The sequence below is a fragment of the Panthera tigris genome, chromosome E2 (genome assembly GCF_018350195.1).
Source record: "Panthera tigris isolate Pti1 chromosome E2, P.tigris_Pti1_mat1.1, whole genome shotgun sequence".
Classification (NCBI taxonomy): Eukaryota; Metazoa; Chordata; class Mammalia; order Carnivora; family Felidae; genus Panthera; species Panthera tigris.
In genome coordinates this window covers 4,120,074-4,138,634 of record NC_056674.1, presented here as the reverse complement: position 1 = coordinate 4,138,634, position 18,561 = coordinate 4,120,074, and the positions used below count along the sequence as shown (strand labels likewise).

Genomic DNA, 18,561 nt, shown 5'->3' with positions numbered 1-18,561 from the left:
TATCCCGCTCTTGCAAATGCTAGAGGAAGCTGGCTTGTCTTTCCAGGGCTTTGAAGTGGGGACCCACGTGGAACCCCAGAGCTGGCAGGAAGATTATTCTATCTTTATCCCAAAGTGAAAACAGCTGAGCTACAAGACGCAGCAAGAAATCTTGGTCCAACTTCCCTCCCGAAAAATGAAAACAGCCACACTTAACTCCCTCCCAATGAGTGGGTCCATTTTCCTTAGCATCAAAAAGCCCTCACACCCCCTCCTTTTGTTACGTTGATATATATAAACTTTTCTCCAGGCCCTTCCTCCCCTTTACTGGGAGGTCCCTCATGCACGTGTAAATAAACCTGTCTTTTCTCCTGTTAATCTGACCATTGTCAGTTAATTTCCAGGCCCCCAGCCCCAGGACTCAGGCTGGAAGAGGAAAGTTTTTCCTCCGGGCGATTTCTCCGGAACACCTTCCGTAACTTCCCAAACGGAAGGAAGTTGCCCCCAGGCTGGACCACTGCCCACCCCACCCCCCACCCCCCGTCCCCGCCTCAGTTCCCAGATTTTGCAAGTTCTGAAGTTCTGAGCCCCTTGAGGACGGGCTCCAAGTACGAAGAAATTTTATCTCCCTTGGTTGCTGTTGAATTAGGACCTGGAAAGTGTAGATGTCAAGGGATATGTGTTGAACAACAAAGTTTGTCATCACAAGAACCTTGAGGAATATCCAGCAAACCATATGAGACTCTTTTGTGTTAATTTTTTTTAATCTTTACTCATTTTTGAAAGAGCGAACCCGAGTGGGGGAGGGGCAGAGAGAGAGAGAGAGAGAGAGAGAGAGAGAGACAGAATCTGAAGCAAGCAGAGCCCGATGCAGGGCTTGAACTCACAAACTCTGAGATCATGACCTGAGCTGAAATCTGACATGTAACTGACTGAGCCACCCAGGTGCCCCAAGAGACTCTTAAATAGAGAATAAACTGAGGGTTGCTGGAGGGGAGGTGGGGGGATGGGCTAAATGTTTGATGGGCATTAAGGAGGGCACCTGTTGGGATGAGCCCTGGGTGTTATGTGTAAGCGATGAATCACTAAATTCTATTCCTGTAATTATTATTACACTATATGTTAGCTATCTTGGATTTAAATAAAATTCAAAAAAAAGAAAAGGAATATCCAGTAAGAGCACGCTCTGGAAACCTACACGCAGCCCCGCCTGACAAATCCTCAAGGGACGGGAGATTTCTGCCCCATCTCACGGCGCCCTCCCATTCTGCCAGTAATCCCCCACGGGGAAGGGAGCTATCGCCGATCTATGGCACTAAAAAACAAAACAAAACAAAAACAACCACCTTTTTGCATCAAACTCATCAGAAGATATTCCTTGAACGGACCAGCTTCTGAAATCTCTTTTCCACAAGCTGCAAATGGTCGCATTTCCAGACCGGTCCCCACAACTGCCCCACCCCCTTTCTGTCTCCAGTCCTGTCAGCCCTGTCCCTTGACATCTCCACACCAGACTGCTTTCATCATCCCTGCCGAGCCAAGTCTGTGTCACCGCTGTCCTGTTCGGGAGCATGAGCCCCCAGTGCCCATCGAACATAAATGTGGCTGCTGTGTCTGAGGGGGGACTGTCAGATTTAGTGCAAGAGACCCTCATAAATGGGCACCTCAGATAGACTCGCACCCACTGGAACATCGCTGTCCTAAAAACTGACACCGGGAGTGCCTGGCTGGCTCAGTCAGCAGAGCCTGTGGCTCTTATCTCAGGGTCATGAGTTTGAGCCCCACACCAGGTGCGGAGATTGCTTAAAACAACAATGTTAAGCAAGACTTTATTCAGGACAAATGACTAGGGGTTTTAAGGAAGGAAAAATAATTCTCTAGAACCCTACTAAGTTCCTGGCTGAGACACCCTGACGCTCCCTCTCATGATGAAAAGATTAACAGAAACTTGGGGCTCCTGGGTGGCTCAGTCAGTTAAGCGTCCAACTTCAGCTCAGGTCATGATCTCACAGTTCGTGAGTTTGAGCCCCACGTCGGGTTCTGTGCTGACAGTTCAGAGCCTGGAGCCTGCTCTGGCAGAAACAAATTCTGTTTTTCCCTCTCTCGTGTTCAAAGTATTCTCTAAAGAGCTCATCAAATCTCATTGGAATGAGGGTCCGACAATCTTTGCTGAATCCTGTGGAAGGAGGAAATTACTGCCTCTTAGTCCCAAGTTCCTTTTAGATCCCCCTTCCTCCGCACCTGCTCCCCCCACCCCCCGCCCCCAAGCCAAGGCCCCTGTCTGGTCTGTCCCTGAGTCCCACAGATGGGGCTTTGTAGGTGAGGAAATGGCCGGTCAGGGACAGTGCTTAAGGCTTGTCACACAGGTGTTTTCACCCATTTTCTTTCCAACCTTTCCAACCCAGGTTCTGGGATCTTTTCCTCTCTTGTGATTGATACATTTTGAGCATAAGACTGTGTTCCTGACCGAACCGTAGCTGGGCTCCCCTGACCTCAACCTTGGTCTCCAACCCTTCAGGCCTGCCCAGCCAGTCTTGATGAAGAATCCTGCTGTCAGCACCACCCTAGACCTCTGTTGACTCCCAATACCTGATCGATCCAGTTCCCCATCTCACCTCTCTGATGTCCCCATCCAGGGCAAGGAGCCTGTGAAGCTGCTTTAGTAAGAATCCCCCTCTCCGTGTGGTGGCCCTCTTAGTAAATTTTCACCCACGGATCCCCTCACTCTGCTCATTGGCTGAAAATCCCCATTTCTCCCCGTTCTTCTTTTTTTTTAATATTTTTAAATATTTATTTTGAGAGAGAAAGAGAGAGACAAAGTGCGAGTGGGGGAGGGGCAGAGAGGGAGACAGAATCTGGAGCAGGCTCTAGGCTCTGAGCTGTCAGCACAGAGCCCGACATGGGGCTCAAACCCACGAGCCAAGAGATCATGACCTGAGCCCAAGGTGGATGCTTAACAAACTGAGCCACCCAGGCACCCCAGTAAAGATTTTTTTAAAAGTAATCTTGGGGCGCCTGGGTGGCTCAGTCGGTTAAGCGTCCGACTTCGGCTCAGGTCACGATCTCGTGGTCCGTGAGTTCGAGCCCCGCGTCGGGCTCTGGTCTGGTGACTCAGAGCCTGCAGCCTGCTTCTGATTCTGTGTCTCCCTCTCTCTCTGCCCCTCCCCCATTCATGCTCTGTCTCTCTCTGTCTCAAAAATAAATAAAGGTTAAAAAAATTAAAAAAAAAAAAAGTAATCTCTATACCCAACATGGACCTCGAACTCACAACCCTGAGATCAAGAGTCACACATTCCACCAACTGAGCCAGCCAGGTGCCCCCTAAAAAGTGAAAAATATTCATAGCCACATTAAAACAAAAGAAACATCATAGGTTGATTTTACGAATATACTTTCTATAGCCCGGTAAGTCCAAAACAGGATCTTTTTCTGTTCTAATCGAGATCAATATGACAAACTGAACTGATTGAGACCCTGTACACTAGTTTGTTTGTTTTTACTAAGTCTTTGAAATCCTGTGTGAATTGGGCCCTTGGAGTACCCTCGGGTCTGAACCAGCCCATGTCTAGGGATTGGCAGACACTGGGAGATTGAAGGAAATCAGTGGAGAAAGTGTGTTTTTCCTGTTCTTTTCTTTAAAAAAAAAATTAACGTTTATATATTATTGAGAGACAGAGAGAGACAGAGTATGAGCGGGGGAAGGGCAGAGAGAGAGGGAGACACAGAATCTGAAGCAGGCTCCAGGCTCAGGGCTGTCAGCACAGAGCCCGACGCGGGGCTCGAACCCACAGACCGCGAGATCATGACCTGAGCCGAAGTCAGACGCTTAACTGACTGAGCCACCCAGGTGCCCCTAGAAAATATATATATATATTTTTTTTTTTAATTTTTTTTTTGACATTTATTCATTTTTGAGACAGAGAGAGACAGAGCATGAATGGGGGAAGGTCAGAGAGAGAGAGGAAGACAGAATCCAAAGCAGACTCCAGGCTCAGGGCTGTCAGCACAGAGCCCAACACGGGGCTCGAACCCACGAACCGTGAGATCATGACCTGAGTCGAAGTCAGACCCTTAACCGACTGAGCCACCGGGCGCCCAAAGAATAATAATTTTTGAAGATATAGTGTGTCATTTTTGATACATAACTTCAAAGTGTTTTTAAAACAACTCAAGTTGACAGCTTGAGTAAGGATTATGGGTTTTTTATTATTTTAAATGTGGTATATTAAATCACATCATTTAGAAAGAATTAAAAATATTGAGGAACATTTCACTGTGCCAATATTCTTCTGTTCTCATGTATCTACGTGAACAAAATTTTTGAGAACTGGCATCACAAACATGAAAAATAAGAATGAAATACGGAACTCTCTCGTATCCTAGATGCATAATCTGTATGGGAGAGAAACTCTATTCATCTCCATTCCAAACGGAATTGGATTTTAATCTTTACTTAAGGTGGAACATATGTGGGTTGTCTGATCAACTGTGAACCAACAGTTTTGTAATAACAACCCGGGACCAGAAGTCTCCAGTTTTACACTCAGAAACAAGGGTCACAGACAAACACAGTTACAGAAATTGCAGTGTATGGGCACTTCTGAAAGGTAGGGTGTTGTGTGTGTGCCTGCACAAGTAACCTCCACGCCCAACGTGGGGCTCAAACTCACAACCCTGAGATCAAGAGTCACATTCTTCTTTTTTTTTTTTTAATTTTTTTTTTTTTTTAATGTTCATTTATTTTTGAGACAGAGAGAGACAGAGCATGAACGGGGGAGGGTCAGAGAGAGGGAGACACAGAATCTGAAACAGGCTCCAGGCTCCGAGCTGTCAGCACAGAGCCCGACACGGGGCTCAAACTCACAGACCACGAGATCATGACCTGAGCCGAAGTTGGCTGCCCAACCGACTGAACCACCCAGGCGCCCCAAGAGTCACATTCTTGATCTCACAGTCTGTGAGTTTGAGCCCCGCGTTGGGCTCTGTGCTGACAGCTCAGAGCCTGGAGCCTGCTTTGGATTCTGTGTCTTCCTCTCTCTCTCTGCCCCTCCCCCACGTGTGCCCTCTCTCTGTCTCTCAAAAATAATAAACATTAAAAAAAATTTTTTTAATTACTTCGCAAGACCTCCAAGGCCTGCCTGATCTGGCCTGTCTCCCCTTACCCCTCATTCACAACATCTCTAGCAGAGACAGGATTTAAGATCCACCCAAGCCCCATATTCTTAGAAGCTTCTAGCCCATCCTCCTTCATTCATTTGGCCAGTCACCAAATTCATGAATATTTGAAGCTACTACTATTTTCTAGGTGCTGAGGACGCAGGGCAACCTGCGTTGCCCTGGTTGTTGGTTGTTGTGTTGGTTGTTGGTTGGAAAGAAAGGCAACCAAGAGTGGTCAAAGACAAAAGCCACATAAGGAAACTGGTCTTAGTCGACTGGGAGCACACCCCAGGTCTAAGCACTGATGGAGCATCTGGGCAGAGTGGCTTTGCCGTGGAAGATTTCAGGGAGAAATGGACAAGACAGAGTGACTACCTGTAGGGATGGCTTTTGTCATCCTTGCTGGAGGCCTCGGCCAACTGAGCAGGAAACATTGTTGTCTTCAGTTCCGGGGTTGTCTTTCAGCTAAAATTGTGGAGGCCACAATTATGGGGGTCGGGGGTCTGTGTCTGGCCTTGTCATAGGACAGGGGAGTCCCCTGGGCATATGGAGAAGGTGGTCGTTTACAGGAAGCCTTTTCCTGGGAACCAAAGGGAACCATCCATCTGTGCTTTTAGGACACTGGTAAAGCCCAACACGGGCAGATAAAACCAGAAACCCAGTGTGTCGGACCATCCCGAGGGAATTTAGGAGCAATAAAGCAGTGTGAGGCGATGGGGTGGGGGGTGGCAGGCTAGGATCTAACAAAGGGATATTTCAGGGGGGGCATCTGAAGGATACGGGATGCTGCAGCCCAGTGAGGGAACCGAGGGGCCCTGCGGCAGGCACTGCCTAGGAGACCCCAAACCACATGCAGAGTGTTGTTACCAGCTTCCTCTGATCAATCTGAGAGGTCCAGGGACCTTGAGTGACCTTGGAAGATGGACCCCAAACTGAAGACTTTTGGCCAATGACCAAAGGGGATTCACTTTACCCAACTCATTCAATCCAGAGGGCAGGACGGCCAGGAACCACGCCCCCTCCCCTGCCATTCCCCAGTCTAATACCAGAAACCCTGATTTCCTACCGAGTAAACTCTTTGTGGGCATATCTGCACCCAACTGGGAACGCAACAGACTTACTAAATTGGGGGGATTCTGTCCCTTCTTCACCTCGGGTGTCTTTTAGTCTTTGATAGCGACATTGGGGTCGCGAGGTGCACATCACGCAGGCTGAACTCTACACGTGCTGAGTGTACTTGAGCACATCTGGGAGAGACAGAAACCCACCCTCCTTCCTGGATTTCCTGAAGGAAATACAACATATCCAGGTGAAAACCAGCACAGAACTCACAAAGATGCCGCAGAGGGGCACCTGGCTGGCTCAGCCGGTGGAGTATGTGACTCTTGATCTTGGCGTCATGAATTCAAGACCCTCCCCCCCCCCCCCCCGCACCACGTTGTTGGGCACAGAGCCTACTTAAAAAACTAACAAAAAAGATGGCTCAGAAAATATTCCATGCTAAGCAAAATTAGAGAAAGACAAATATCCTATGAGGACTTTAAGAGACGAAACAGATGAACATAAGAGAGGGGAAGCAAAAAAATAAAATAAAAACGGAGGGGGACAAAACAGAAGAGACTCTTAAATATGGAGAACAAACTGAGGGTCACTGGAGGGGTTGTGGGAGGCGGGATGGGCTAAATGGGTAAGAGGCACTAAGGAATCTACTCCTGAAATCATTGTTGCAGTATATGCTAACTTGGGTGTAAATTAAAAAATAAATATTCCAAACTGGGGCTGTTTGGCTCAATGCCAGCTACACCCTAAACCCTGATCAATAGCTATCTCCTAAAGACCTCTGCTATAGGTGCTCGGTTGGTGTTCCTAAAAGGAGAGTTTGCTTTTGTATTCTCCTAATACAAAATTATCCTAACACAGATAACACGTTCACCAGGATACCTTGGGTTTCTAAAGTGTTTTCCCAGACCTGAATTTTTTTTTTTTCTTTTTCAGTTGACAGATTCATTTATTCAGGAAGTATTTTTGAGCATCTAGGCACTGGGGAATACAGCCCCGAGCAAAACAGAAGAACATTACACCCTCAACAGGCCTGCGTCCCAGTTGTGCAGACAGACAACAAAGGAACAATTGGGTTTCATGATGCCAGTATGATAATGATACGTATTATAGACGCAGGGTGGAGAGTCAGGAAATGTGGTTCTAGAAAAGCCGACCCGCAGAAGCTTCCAGAAGGAGGCACGATTCGATCCACAGCCTCGTGTGAAGCCAGGGAGGTCAAGCCATTTAGAAAAGTCCAGACACACAGACCCTTACGTGTTTGTGAATGCATCGTTGCAGACCTCTCGATTTCTTTTCATAGCGTGAGACACCCCAACATAACTGCGGGCTTAGCTGGTTTAAGATGCTTTCCTGCCAACACTCTTAGCAAGAATGTAAACTCCGGGCAGCTCAGGCCTTTCTTTTTTGTGTTTCTTATTTACCATTTTATCGCCAGCCCACCTTAAAGTCTCGGTACATATTAAGTGATGTGTGCGGAGCCTTGGAAGTAGCAGGTGCTCGGGTGAACAGAATAGACGCCAGAGACACCCTTAGTGTGCCCTTGAGAAGCATCTCAGCTAGTCAGGTAAGAATCCTTCCCCACAAGGTTTTCTCCCAAACCCAGCCCCAAAGCAGCAAATTTAGATAAATGGCTGGATTCTTTTAATGTCATAAAGAGGATTATCAACCTTCTCCACCCCCAGGCTGCAGGTAACCGTGGACTGATAGAATATGGGATTAGAGGAAACAATAACTACGTAAAAGGATTTCCAAAACTGTTGGGATCTTCACAAAAGAATCTTTTCTCATTGGTATGGAAACCAGCCCAATTATGCCAAGGACTGGGTGGGGAGTGTAGAGCGGCCAGGGCACCATTGTAATGAGAACAAGGTTAGTGATTTGCAAATGAGGATCTTGAGATTCTGCCGGAAGCGTTCCTGATTAGGCAAAAATCCCTTCCACTGATTCCCCACCTCCCCCAACCACCTCGGGCCATCAGATCTCCTGTCTGAAATCTTTGGAATTTCTTTCCATCAGGAATCCAAAAAAAAAAAACAACAAAAAAACCCACACACACATGAAAAAAACACCCTTTAAAATATTAATTTGAGACTTTAAGTCAATAAAGCTGGAGGGAAAAAAAAGAAAGCAATACATTGGGGGAGAAAATAGCTAACAATGATGTAAACTTGATAAGACTTTAAGCAGGCATGTTAAGTGGTGAAAACAGCCAAGGTTAGACCCAGCATGGAATTTGCAAATCGGAGGGAGGTATTAGGAGCTCCTTGTCCAGCACTGTCTCACCACAAGTGTCACCAAATCACTGGGAAAAATATCAAAAATGGGCCTTTTACCATCAGTTGACTGAAAATCATCTTTGCAATGTAGTCTTTGTTTAATGTTCCTTAAATTCAGTTGCATTAACAACGTTTATCACCCTGGGTGGGGGGAGGGGGAGTGCTCACTGCATCTTTGTGACAAGTCCAGGACTGATTTTGGGATTGTGGAGGTGGGGCTGGGAGGGGGGGGGGCACAGGTGAATAAGACAGAATAGCCGCTGTTCCCCAGGACCTAAGCACCAGAGGCAAATAAAAAACTGTGACAAATACCTGAGAAGGGGTAAGCCTGTTATTCGAGACATCATCAGAAATGTAGGCACTTGGAGCGTGAAGTCAGTAAAGAGATGTAGGGTGCTATCACATAGCACTGGGGGAGCCCCCTATAGAAGAGGGTTTTAGTATGGGGTCAAGGATAAATGTGCTGCATGGGGCGGTGGGGGGGGTCCAGGGCGGGAGGAGAAAGCCCAGAAAATTGCCAAGACAAGGTGAGGCGATGGGGAGGAGCCGGGTGAATTTGGGGAGACACCTGAAGGTCCAGGCGCCCAGGTGTGGCGGCAGAGGAGGGGATCCCGGTTTAGATCTGATCTGGAGCACGTGCCTGGTCCCATGCACTGCCCTCCAGCAAGCTGACAAGGACCAAAGCAAGACTTTGGAGCCCGGACTTCTAAACTCGGGCTCCGTGGCACTTTTCCTTCTTTCTGACCCTGTGTTCCTGTGCCCGTCGCTGCACCTTTATTGGCCTTGCCTGTTAAGTGCCCACAGCTCTTGAGGGGTTAACAGCGATTCGCAGATTTTAGAAATGGCTGGGCTCTTGTTAGAGCTGCTGTCATGAATGTCTAGGGTCATTTAAGAAATTATCCTAAGTTTTGGGGGCGCCTGGCTGGCTCAGTCGGTAGAGTGTGCGACTTTTGATCTGGGGGTTGTGAGTTCAAGCCCCGCATTGGGCATGGAGGCTACTTAAACAAAAAAAAATCCCAAAATTTGAAAAATTGAAAATGTCTAACAGTAGGGGGTTCACGAATGAAATTATGATAAACGCATACTCTGTATTGCCCTTCAGCCATTAAAGCACATTTTATCGATTTTTCCACTATTTATGTATTTTAATGCCCCCAATCTCTCTTTGCAAACCTCAGGGGCCTCAGGCACACCTCCAAGATTTGCCAAGGGGAGAATTCCAAGAAGGCCTCAGAGCTCAGGCAGATGCATGAATTAAGTCAAAACGGTGCACACTTTTAAAAGGTATCAGAACATGTTGAGAAGTCGTGCTCTAACATTTGTGGTTAAAACAGAGCTTTTTTTTTTTAATTAAAAATTTTTTTTCTTTGTAAGCAATCTTCATACCGAACGTGGGGCTCGAACTCACAACCCTGAGATCAAGGCTCCACCGACTAAGCCCGCCAGGCGTCCTTAAAATACTTTTTAAAAACTTTGTATTGAACTTAAAAAACATGGAAGCTCCCAACATCCACGTTTTTAGGAATGTGCAGCAATATTGAGATGACGTAATAGGAACAGTAATTGTTTGCTCATTTTGGGGAGGAAGGCTTTTTTTTTTTTTTCCTGCCGATTGATCACTCTATTGCTATAGGTGTTAGGTTTTGGGCCAGGGACCATTCTTCCTGGAGAGGAGACTCACCTGGCCCCCAAGCACTAAATGCTGAGAACACCCTGCCCAACCCCTCCCGACCCCAGAAATGTCTCCAGACCTCACCAATTATCCCCTGGGGAGGAAAAAAAAAAAAAAAAACACCCCTGATTGGAAACCACTGTTCTAGGCGATTAAAAACCCAGGGTCTTCTTTACGTATCCCTTTTACCCTTGGACCTAGCAAAATGCCAGGTACATCCCAGAAGTTCAATAAACATAATACATATTATGCTTAAATATTTGCTGAAGGAATGACTGATTCCCAGGAATTCCCAGGAGGTGAAATTACTTTCCTTTGAGGATTTGGCATTTCCCTAGTCCTGGTGACGGACCAAACAAAAAAGTAGTTTAAGAAAACAGGTGAGGGTGTGTCTGACCCAGACCAGCTCCAATCAGAGGGGCTAGGGTGGGTCTGGGCGGAGAAGGAGAGAAGGGAGTGAGCTTTCGGTTTATATAAGAGCCCAGCAGCCCAGACCTTCCTGCCTGAGACGGGTCGCGGCCTTCCTGCTTTCTTCTTTGTGAGTATCAGCTGTCTCCTTTTTCCTACCTTCCCCCATCTCCCATCTTGGAGATGTTTCCCTTACTTCCTGCATTCTGATCGTGCACTGATGGCTTTTCCCCTGCCCCTTGGTCCCTGTTTCCCCAGCTCCCAAGCTTTCTCAAGGACTCTCCCCATGAGGTGTGTTGGCCATCTTTCTGGGGTTCTTGCCTACAGGTGCCCCGTGGGTGTGACTGGGGTTCATTTTTCAAGGGTGTTTAGGGTAGGAGTGGCCTTCAGGGTAGTAAGGCTGTTCCAATCCACGTGAAGGCCTAACTACAGCCGCCCCCAAGTTAGTTCCTAAGTTACCCAGCACCGTGGTTAAGTTCTTTGGGCCTGGGGTGACGGATACATACATGGGCACAGTGTTCTCCTTAGCTGAGCTATTTCTGTGCTAATCTGGCGGTTTGCGCGAACTTTGACTTCTAATAAATCTTTAGTGTACCGCTTCCCAGACCTAGGGTCAAGGTGGGTTTAATCCAATCCTGCAAGCGGTTTTTGCCTGGTGGGATGGTTGGCGTTCCTTAAGCACAGTCTGTGGTACTCAAACTGTGGGGGCACTTTCTGTTCTAAGTAGGAAAGTGCCGCCATTTTTTGAGTGTCACCGATTGGGAAGATCTACACAGAACCGTGGGATGGGTCCTTAAGACCCGTCGGGTTCTTCTGAGCCCAGTCCGGGCTCCCTCTGGGCAATGCTCTGCTCTCCCGTGGTACTCAAATGTGGAAGCACTCTTCAGACAAATCAGTGAAAAGTGCTACTGTATTTGGGTGTCACTGGTGGGCACCATCAGCGGAGTCCATCTTGCTCTCGTCAAGACTGTCACAGCTTATGTATCAGCTGCTGAGCTCTCCAAGGCAAGTGGGGTTTGGGGGCACAGGGAATAGGCTGGAGACCTACCTTTGGTTTTGCGAGGTCAACACCCATGACCTGGCCATTCAGTGCGCCCCTAATGCGTTCATAACCTGACTTTTTCTGTACCTAGATGTCCCGGTGGTGCCTCTAGCTAGGAGACCAATCCTTCGCAGTGCTCAGACTGGGATACACAAAATGGGGGCACTTCCCGTTCTCTGTCTGGAAAGTGCTCCCATTTTTGTGTGTCCTTGTCTGAGGAAATCCTCAACGTCCTAGAGCTTGGAAGGCTTAACTTCCCAGCCTGCTGTCCTGGACCCGAGCTGCGGCTTCCAGCCCCCCCATCCCTCCTGCAGGCTGGCTCCCCCCACAGCCATTTGTTCTAATGGAGTGTTGTGTACAACCTTTAGCCCACGGGTAGTAAGAAGCCAAGGACCGGTTTTCCCTCTGAATGCCTTAACCGCCTTTATTCTACATTTGAGTCCTAGTTCGGGTTCTTTGAGAACGAGCAGAGGGGCAGAGAGTCCCAAGCGTGGTCTGCTCTGGCAGCTCAGCCCAATGCGAGGCGACGTGAGGATTAGGACCTGAGCTGGAACCGACTCAGCCACCCAGGCGCTCCCGGTCCTATTTTAGCCTTAACATCTCCAAATGGTGAAACACTTCAATAAAATAACCATGATTTTGTGTGGGTTTGTGGCTTTGTTTAAAAATGGGCCCTTGGCTTTTCAGCAATGTGGGAGGGAAGGGCTAGATCATCTCTGCTCCCCCCACTGCTTCCCCCCACCTTCAGTAAAGGAAATCTTTGACCTTAAAACAGGTTTTGTAGAACATTAGAAACCAATTGGAGCCCTGAAAAGTCCTGGACTTCCCCACCATAGTATAGGGACACGGGTGATGTGTCCTCCATTCAGATTGGCTACAGGCAAAGCCAAAATGGATTGCACATTGGGAAAGAATCACAAGGAAAGGGGGTGTATCTTAGAGATACAAGCCTAATTGCGGGTTCTAAAGTGAGTGGGTTAATGGTACCAAACCAACACTAGCTTGGTTGCTCCTAAGATCTTGATGTCAGGGCGGCTTCCATTTCAACACTTGCCTCCTAGAGGGCTGTGCCTGAAATTGGCTCACATCAAGGAGCAGTCTTGCCCCAGCATTCTAGACCTTGTCAGACCAGGATCCCCTCGCACCCTTCCTCTTCCAAGGCATGTTACATATTCCTACTCCCCAGACATGTGCATAGATCTTCCTGGAGGCCACCTAAGGGCCTGGGTGATGAGTGGGCCAGGTTTCTCCTTGTTCAGCTTCGGCAAAGGGTCTGGGGCATGGTTTATGGGGTTGTAAGGGGCTGGAGGACAGACAAATCAAGGGCACTCAGGAAGGAAAGGCCTTGGTTTCAAGAGTCAAGTGTTAATGAGATGCTGATGTCCACAGGAATGTCTGCAGAGTCTGAGTTAGCTTCCTTTTCCAGGATTTCATGGGCTCCAGGTGCTTCCTACTAAATTCCAGTCTTAGACGAATGGCTTCATTTCAGCACACTCATGGTGTCCTTGGGCGTTCCTGGGATCAATCACTGGCTTGGACTGAGTCTCCGTATCTCCAGTCCCCAACGGGGAAAGTCTGGTTTCGCCCGTGTCCTCCGCAGCATGGGACAGGTCACAGGCCAGCCTCCAGTGGGCTAATCCCGGTGAGGTATCCAGCCAGCGGGCAGGACCGTGTGCAAAGCAGGACTGCAAGGGAGTGGGTGGCGGGGCTGCTGGCCTGACCAGTATTCTCTGGCACCCGGCCCCGCCCTTCGAGACTGTCTAGCACCCTCATAGCACTGCTAGTCCTCAACTTTGCCACAGATGCCATTTCGGCTGCAGGCCTGGCTGTAGGGGGCTGTCTTGTGTGTTACACGATGGTTAGCATTTGGAGAATCCTGACATTGCCAAGTGTCCCAGGGAGGGGTGCAAAAATTGCCCTCAGCTTAGAGCCCCTGCTCAAGAATCCTCAGGTCCTGTCCATGACCGTAGCATCCCCCAAACTAAAGCTCCAGGCTCCACGATGCCTTGACCCAGTCCCCAAGCAGAAAGGGTCCATCCTGCAATGGGAGTGCACAGGAGAGCCTGCTCCTCACCGTTGACCAGCGGGGTCCTGGGATGCTCTTCCTCTGCCCTGCCTTCAAGAGGAGAGCTAGAGCCATTCAGCAGCCAATGTCCAGGTGAGGTCTTGTTCCCCGAAGCACATCCAGCCTTCTGTGCGTCATTTTGTTCAGGTCCATCCCAAATAACCTGAGGACACACAGCGGGAAAGGTTATCCCAGGCCCAGGCTGCGGCGGCGTTCCAAGGTAACCTCAAATCTCTCACACGTCCTGCCTTAACATAATCCCATCATCCGGTGCTTGGTTGCAAACCGAGTCCCATAGGGAGGTAGGCTGGACTCTGAGCCACCACACTGTCCCAAGTCTCTAACCTCTTGACTGGTTTAATTTGTGGCCATCTTTAAGAAGAAGCAGCCAGGCTTCCCCCCTTTTATAGATGGGGATATTGAGGAGCGAACAGGCCGGAAGGCCTCCCCATCCCACACTGCTTGCATACATTAGTGCATGAAGGAGACGTTTCCGGATCTTCTGGCCTACTTGCCCATCTCCGATGGGCATCTCAATTGTTGACCCTCACTCCCAACTCCAAGCCCCAGGTCCCGCCTCCTTCAGAACCAGAAACCCGTCTCTCACCAGAGCACTCGAAGTTTGCAGCCAGGATGACTCAGCCCTTTGCACAGCAGCCTGACCCCCGTATCCCCCAGGGCGTTGTTGGTCAGATAAAGCTCCGTCAGGGTCTGGCTGACGCCCAGGGCGGAAGCAAGATGCTCACAAGCTTTGGCTGTGAGGCCACAGCTATCCAGCCTGTGGAAGACAGTGGTTGAAGCAATATAAGGAGCTACTTTGGGGCAGTGTCTTCAAGGGGATTCAGGGTGATGGTTTTAGGAGACCGATTTCAGACAAAGCAGAGTGGTGCCCAGCCAGTCCAGGTTAAGGCCAATGTGCTGGAAAACATTTAAGGGAAGCATTTAAGGATGCTTCTCAATTCACAACTTCATCTCCATAGGTTAACCCACTGATTTTGCAGTCCTATCCATTCCCCTTTATGGTAATTCGATCCCCGTCTGTCAATGAAACCCCCGTCTCAGTCCATCTTGGGTTCATGCTGTCCTTGAGCTCAGGATCCAGGCCTAAGTCGATTGGTTCCCATGTCTCCAAGTCACCATGAATGGTTTCAGTTGGACACAGGACCCACCCCAAACCAGTGCATCAGACCCATACTTGATTTCCCGAGCTTTTTCTTTCAGAACTTAGACCTGGTAAGAAGTTGTGTTTTGTCAACAAGCAGGATCAAGGCAAAGCTTATTTGATAAAGGAGCCAATACAGCAACGAGTGAGGAAGATAATGGAGATCAAGAATCCAAATGCCTAGATCAAGCCATACCTGAAGCCAATTTTCAGTTACATAAGTCAATCTCTCTCTCTCTTTTAGGAGCCAGTATGAATTGGGCTGCCACCTGCCCAAACAATATGCCATCTGATTCTCTCTAATTTCCAATCTGCCTCCCACTGTGTTTCTTTCCTGCATCCTCTGCCTTTCCGGTAACAACAAGAATAGGTAGCACCTACTGAGGAACAACTGTGTGCCGAGCACCTTGCTAAGGGCTTTGCGTTTACTTCATTTGTTCCTCACAGCAACTTTTGAAAGAAGTAGTATCACAGCAGGGATGTTAAGTGGAAATATTTTAATCTTAGTTTGGCTGAGGCTGTGAGGCGAGAGATGCCAGCTCCCAAAACGAGGCACAAGACAACAGCTCGGGACTCGCAGAGGAAGAGAAAAAACCAGCTTGCTGACGAAGAACCACCCACGTCACAGGTGCAGGGGGTCAGGAGAGGAAGATGAGGGTGCAACCTGTAGACGGGGTGTGCAAGGAGGTCCCCCTGGGCAGGCGCCTCCCCGGGGTGGGTGTGGAGGGTCCCTGTAAGAACGCGCATATGATCCCCGGGAGAGGTGCCTGCCAGATGGGGGGTGGGGAAAGTGCTGTCCCTGAGCCCCATCCCCCCGCCCCCATCCTGATGCCCACCTACCCAGACCAGCACATAAGCCAGAGCCTCAGAAATGACAATAGAAACAGTCCCTCGGGGTGGGAGCCAGGCGGGTTTTGGGGACAAAGAAGGAGGAGGAGTGATAACTCACATTTGACTGAAATTCACACTGGAACAGATTGACTTTTTATTATATAAAGGTCACTGAGAAGCCAAGAATCTGCCCAAGTAAATGTCAGCGGAGAAGAGGAAAGTTTACAGAAAATGTTTACAGGCAATGATGGAAGGTAAAGTGAGGCATTTTATGTTTGCCTCCTGCAGAGAATAAATTACCGCCTGAGCTCTCTGCGGGTTTTCTCTCCACCTCGGCGCTCCCGCTGGCCCTCTTCCTGAGCGGGGGAGGGATGTCCCTCCGATAGAAGCACAGGGCAGAGATGCGCCCCCAGCCGGAGACCGCCCCCGCCAGGCCACCAGTCCCGACGCCCAGGGCTCACCACAGTTTCTGGAGTCTGCAGGTGGGGTGTCCCAGCCCCTCGCACAGCGGCCACATGCCCCTGTCGCCCAGGTCATTGAAACTCAGATCCAGCTCCCGTAGGTGGGGGTTGACCTGGAGCACAGCACCGAGACCCTCACAGGCGGCCGAGCCCAGCCTGCAAATGCCCAACCTGGAAGACAGGACGCACAGAGGCGAGCTGAATAACCCCAAAGGCGTCCCGGGGAGGGTTTCTTTCTGTCCGGGTGCCCATGCAGAGAGGCGATCAGACACCATCCCCCCCACTCCCGACCAACCACCACCCGAGGCAGAAAAAGGGAGAAGCAAGGGGCAGGTGGGTGGGAAGACGGGAGGCAGAGAGAAATAAGAAAGAAAGAGGGAAAGAGGAAGGAAGGAACACAGGGAGATGGTCCAGAGGAAGGATGATACTCAGTATGGGTTGGGTATCCATCCGATGAGTGCTCGTGTATCAGGTTCCTCCAGCTGCTGTAACAAGTTTCCACACCGGAGGCTCACAAGACAGACCCTGACTGTCTCACGGCTCTAGAGGGAAGCCTGGCCCCGCCCCACCCGCCCCTGGCAGCCGAGGACCTGGTCCAGCCTCTCCCCAGGCTTCTGGTGTTCACCAGCCATCTTTGGGGTACACCTGTCCTGCACCAACATCACCCCGTCTCTGCCTCCATGTTCACACTGCGTCTTCCTCCACAGGTGTCTGTGTCCAAATTTCCCTTCTTCATGAGGACACCTCCCTGCTCTGGCACTCATCTGAACTAATTTTATCTGCAAAGACCCTGGAATGGGGGGGGGGGTGTGGAGCTATATCCTTACCCAGTTTCTTTCTTTTTCTTTTTTAATTGATTTTTAATTTTTTTTAATGTTTTGTTTTTTGAGAGAGAGACACAAACAGAGCACAAGCAAGGGAGGGGCAGAGAGAGAGGGAGACACAGAATCTGAAGCAGGCTCTGAGCCCCACGCAGGGCTCGAACCCACGAAACATGACATCATGACCTGAGTCAAAGTTGGACGCTCAACCCACTGAGCCCCCCAGGTGCCCCAACATGGGAATTTTTTTATACAGATGAGCCCATAGCAGTACGTGGCTTATAAGGGTCTTTCTTTTTTTTAATTTTATTCAGTTTAAGTAAATTAAAATATACATTTTCTTACACCCAACGTGATGCTCAAACTTACGACCCTGAGATCAAAAGTCACATGCTCTTCTGACTGAGCCAGCCAGGTGCCCCAACAGCAAGTAATTTAAGCACAACTTCGTCTGGTTCTCATGATAGCCACTGGGAGGAGAATGCTATTACCATCTGTTGTTAGGACACGTGCTCAAGGTCACGGAGCTGGGGTTCACTTAGCCACTGTCCTTGCATACTGTTGCAATCGAAAGACTATTTGGGGGGACTTAAGAGAGAGTCAAAAATGCTATTTCAGAGGCACCTGCATGGCTCAGTCACTTAAGGGTCCAACTTCAGCTCAGGTCATGATCTCAAGGTTTGTGAGTTCAAGCTCCGCGTCGGGCTCTGTGCTGACAGCTCAGAACCCGAACCTGCTTCAGATTCTGTGTCTCCTCTCTCTGCCCCTCCCTCACTTGCGCTCGCTCTCTCTCTCTCTCTCCCTCCCTCTCTCTGTGCCCCTCCCCTCTCATGCATGCATGCATTCTCTCTCTCAAAAGTAAATCAACATTTTTAAAAAGTGCTATTTCACTGTATAGTATTTTTTTTTTCCAGATTTTCAGACATTCCTGCCTGTCCTTAGATATGGCTCCCATAGGGCGAAAACCTGAACTCTCCTTTCCTTTGAGGGTGTCCGTGTTTCCCTCAGGCGACATGTAGATCTATAAACATAAACATATAAACATCTGGTTGACCTGCTGTGTCTGGACAAGGGAAAGAACCCAGCCTCAGCCAATAAGAGCCACATTGGGGTAAGTGGAGAAATGCCTTCTAGAACATTTTTTTATAGGGACACCTGGCCGGCTCAGTCAGAAGAGCGTGCGACTCTTGATCTCGGGGTGGGGAGTTTGAGCCCCACATTGGGAAAAGACAGGAGTAAAAAATAAATAAACTAAAAAAAAAAAAAAAAAAACCTTTTTTTTTTTTAAGTTTTTTTTTTTTTAACGTTTATTTTTGAGACAGAGAGAGACAGAGCATGAACGGGGGAGGGTCAGAGAGAGGGAGACACAGAATCGGAAACAGGCTCCAGGCTCTGAGTTGTCAGCACAGAGCCCGACGCAGGGCTCGAACTCACGGACCGCGAGATCATGACCTGAGCCGAAGTCGGCTGCTTAACCGACTGAGCCACCCAGGCACCACAACCTTTTTATGCATTCTAAAATGTAATGGCAGAATAAATGTGTATGAATAGCTGAAAATTTGCAAGAAGAAAACACAAAAGGGGCGCCAGGGTGGCTCAGTCGTTTAAGCGTCCGACTCTTGGTT

General features: G+C 49.0%; 1 protein-coding gene across 5 annotated transcripts in view; it reads right to left on the bottom strand.

Annotated features, from left to right (window-relative positions):
• Positions 1 to 12,002: 12,002 nt before the first annotated feature.
• Positions 12,003 to 18,561, bottom strand: part of NLRP12 (NLR family pyrin domain containing 12) — a 38,088-nt gene continuing 31,529 nt past the window's right edge. For 4 of the 5 annotated variants that reach the window (XM_042968445.1, XM_042968444.1, XM_042968447.1 and 1 more), the window contains 3 exons: positions 16,116 to 16,286; positions 14,269 to 14,439; positions 12,003 to 13,824 (listed from right to left, as the gene is read on the bottom strand). In XM_042968445.1, coding sequence (XP_042824379.1) covers positions 13,737 to 13,824; positions 14,269 to 14,439; positions 16,116 to 16,286 — 430 coding nt within the window. In that variant the 3' untranslated portion in view covers positions 12,003 to 13,736. Of the gene's footprint in view, positions 13,825 to 14,268; positions 14,580 to 16,115; positions 16,287 to 18,561 lie in introns of those variants that run through there. The other variant, XM_042968446.1, reaches the window with a different exon arrangement.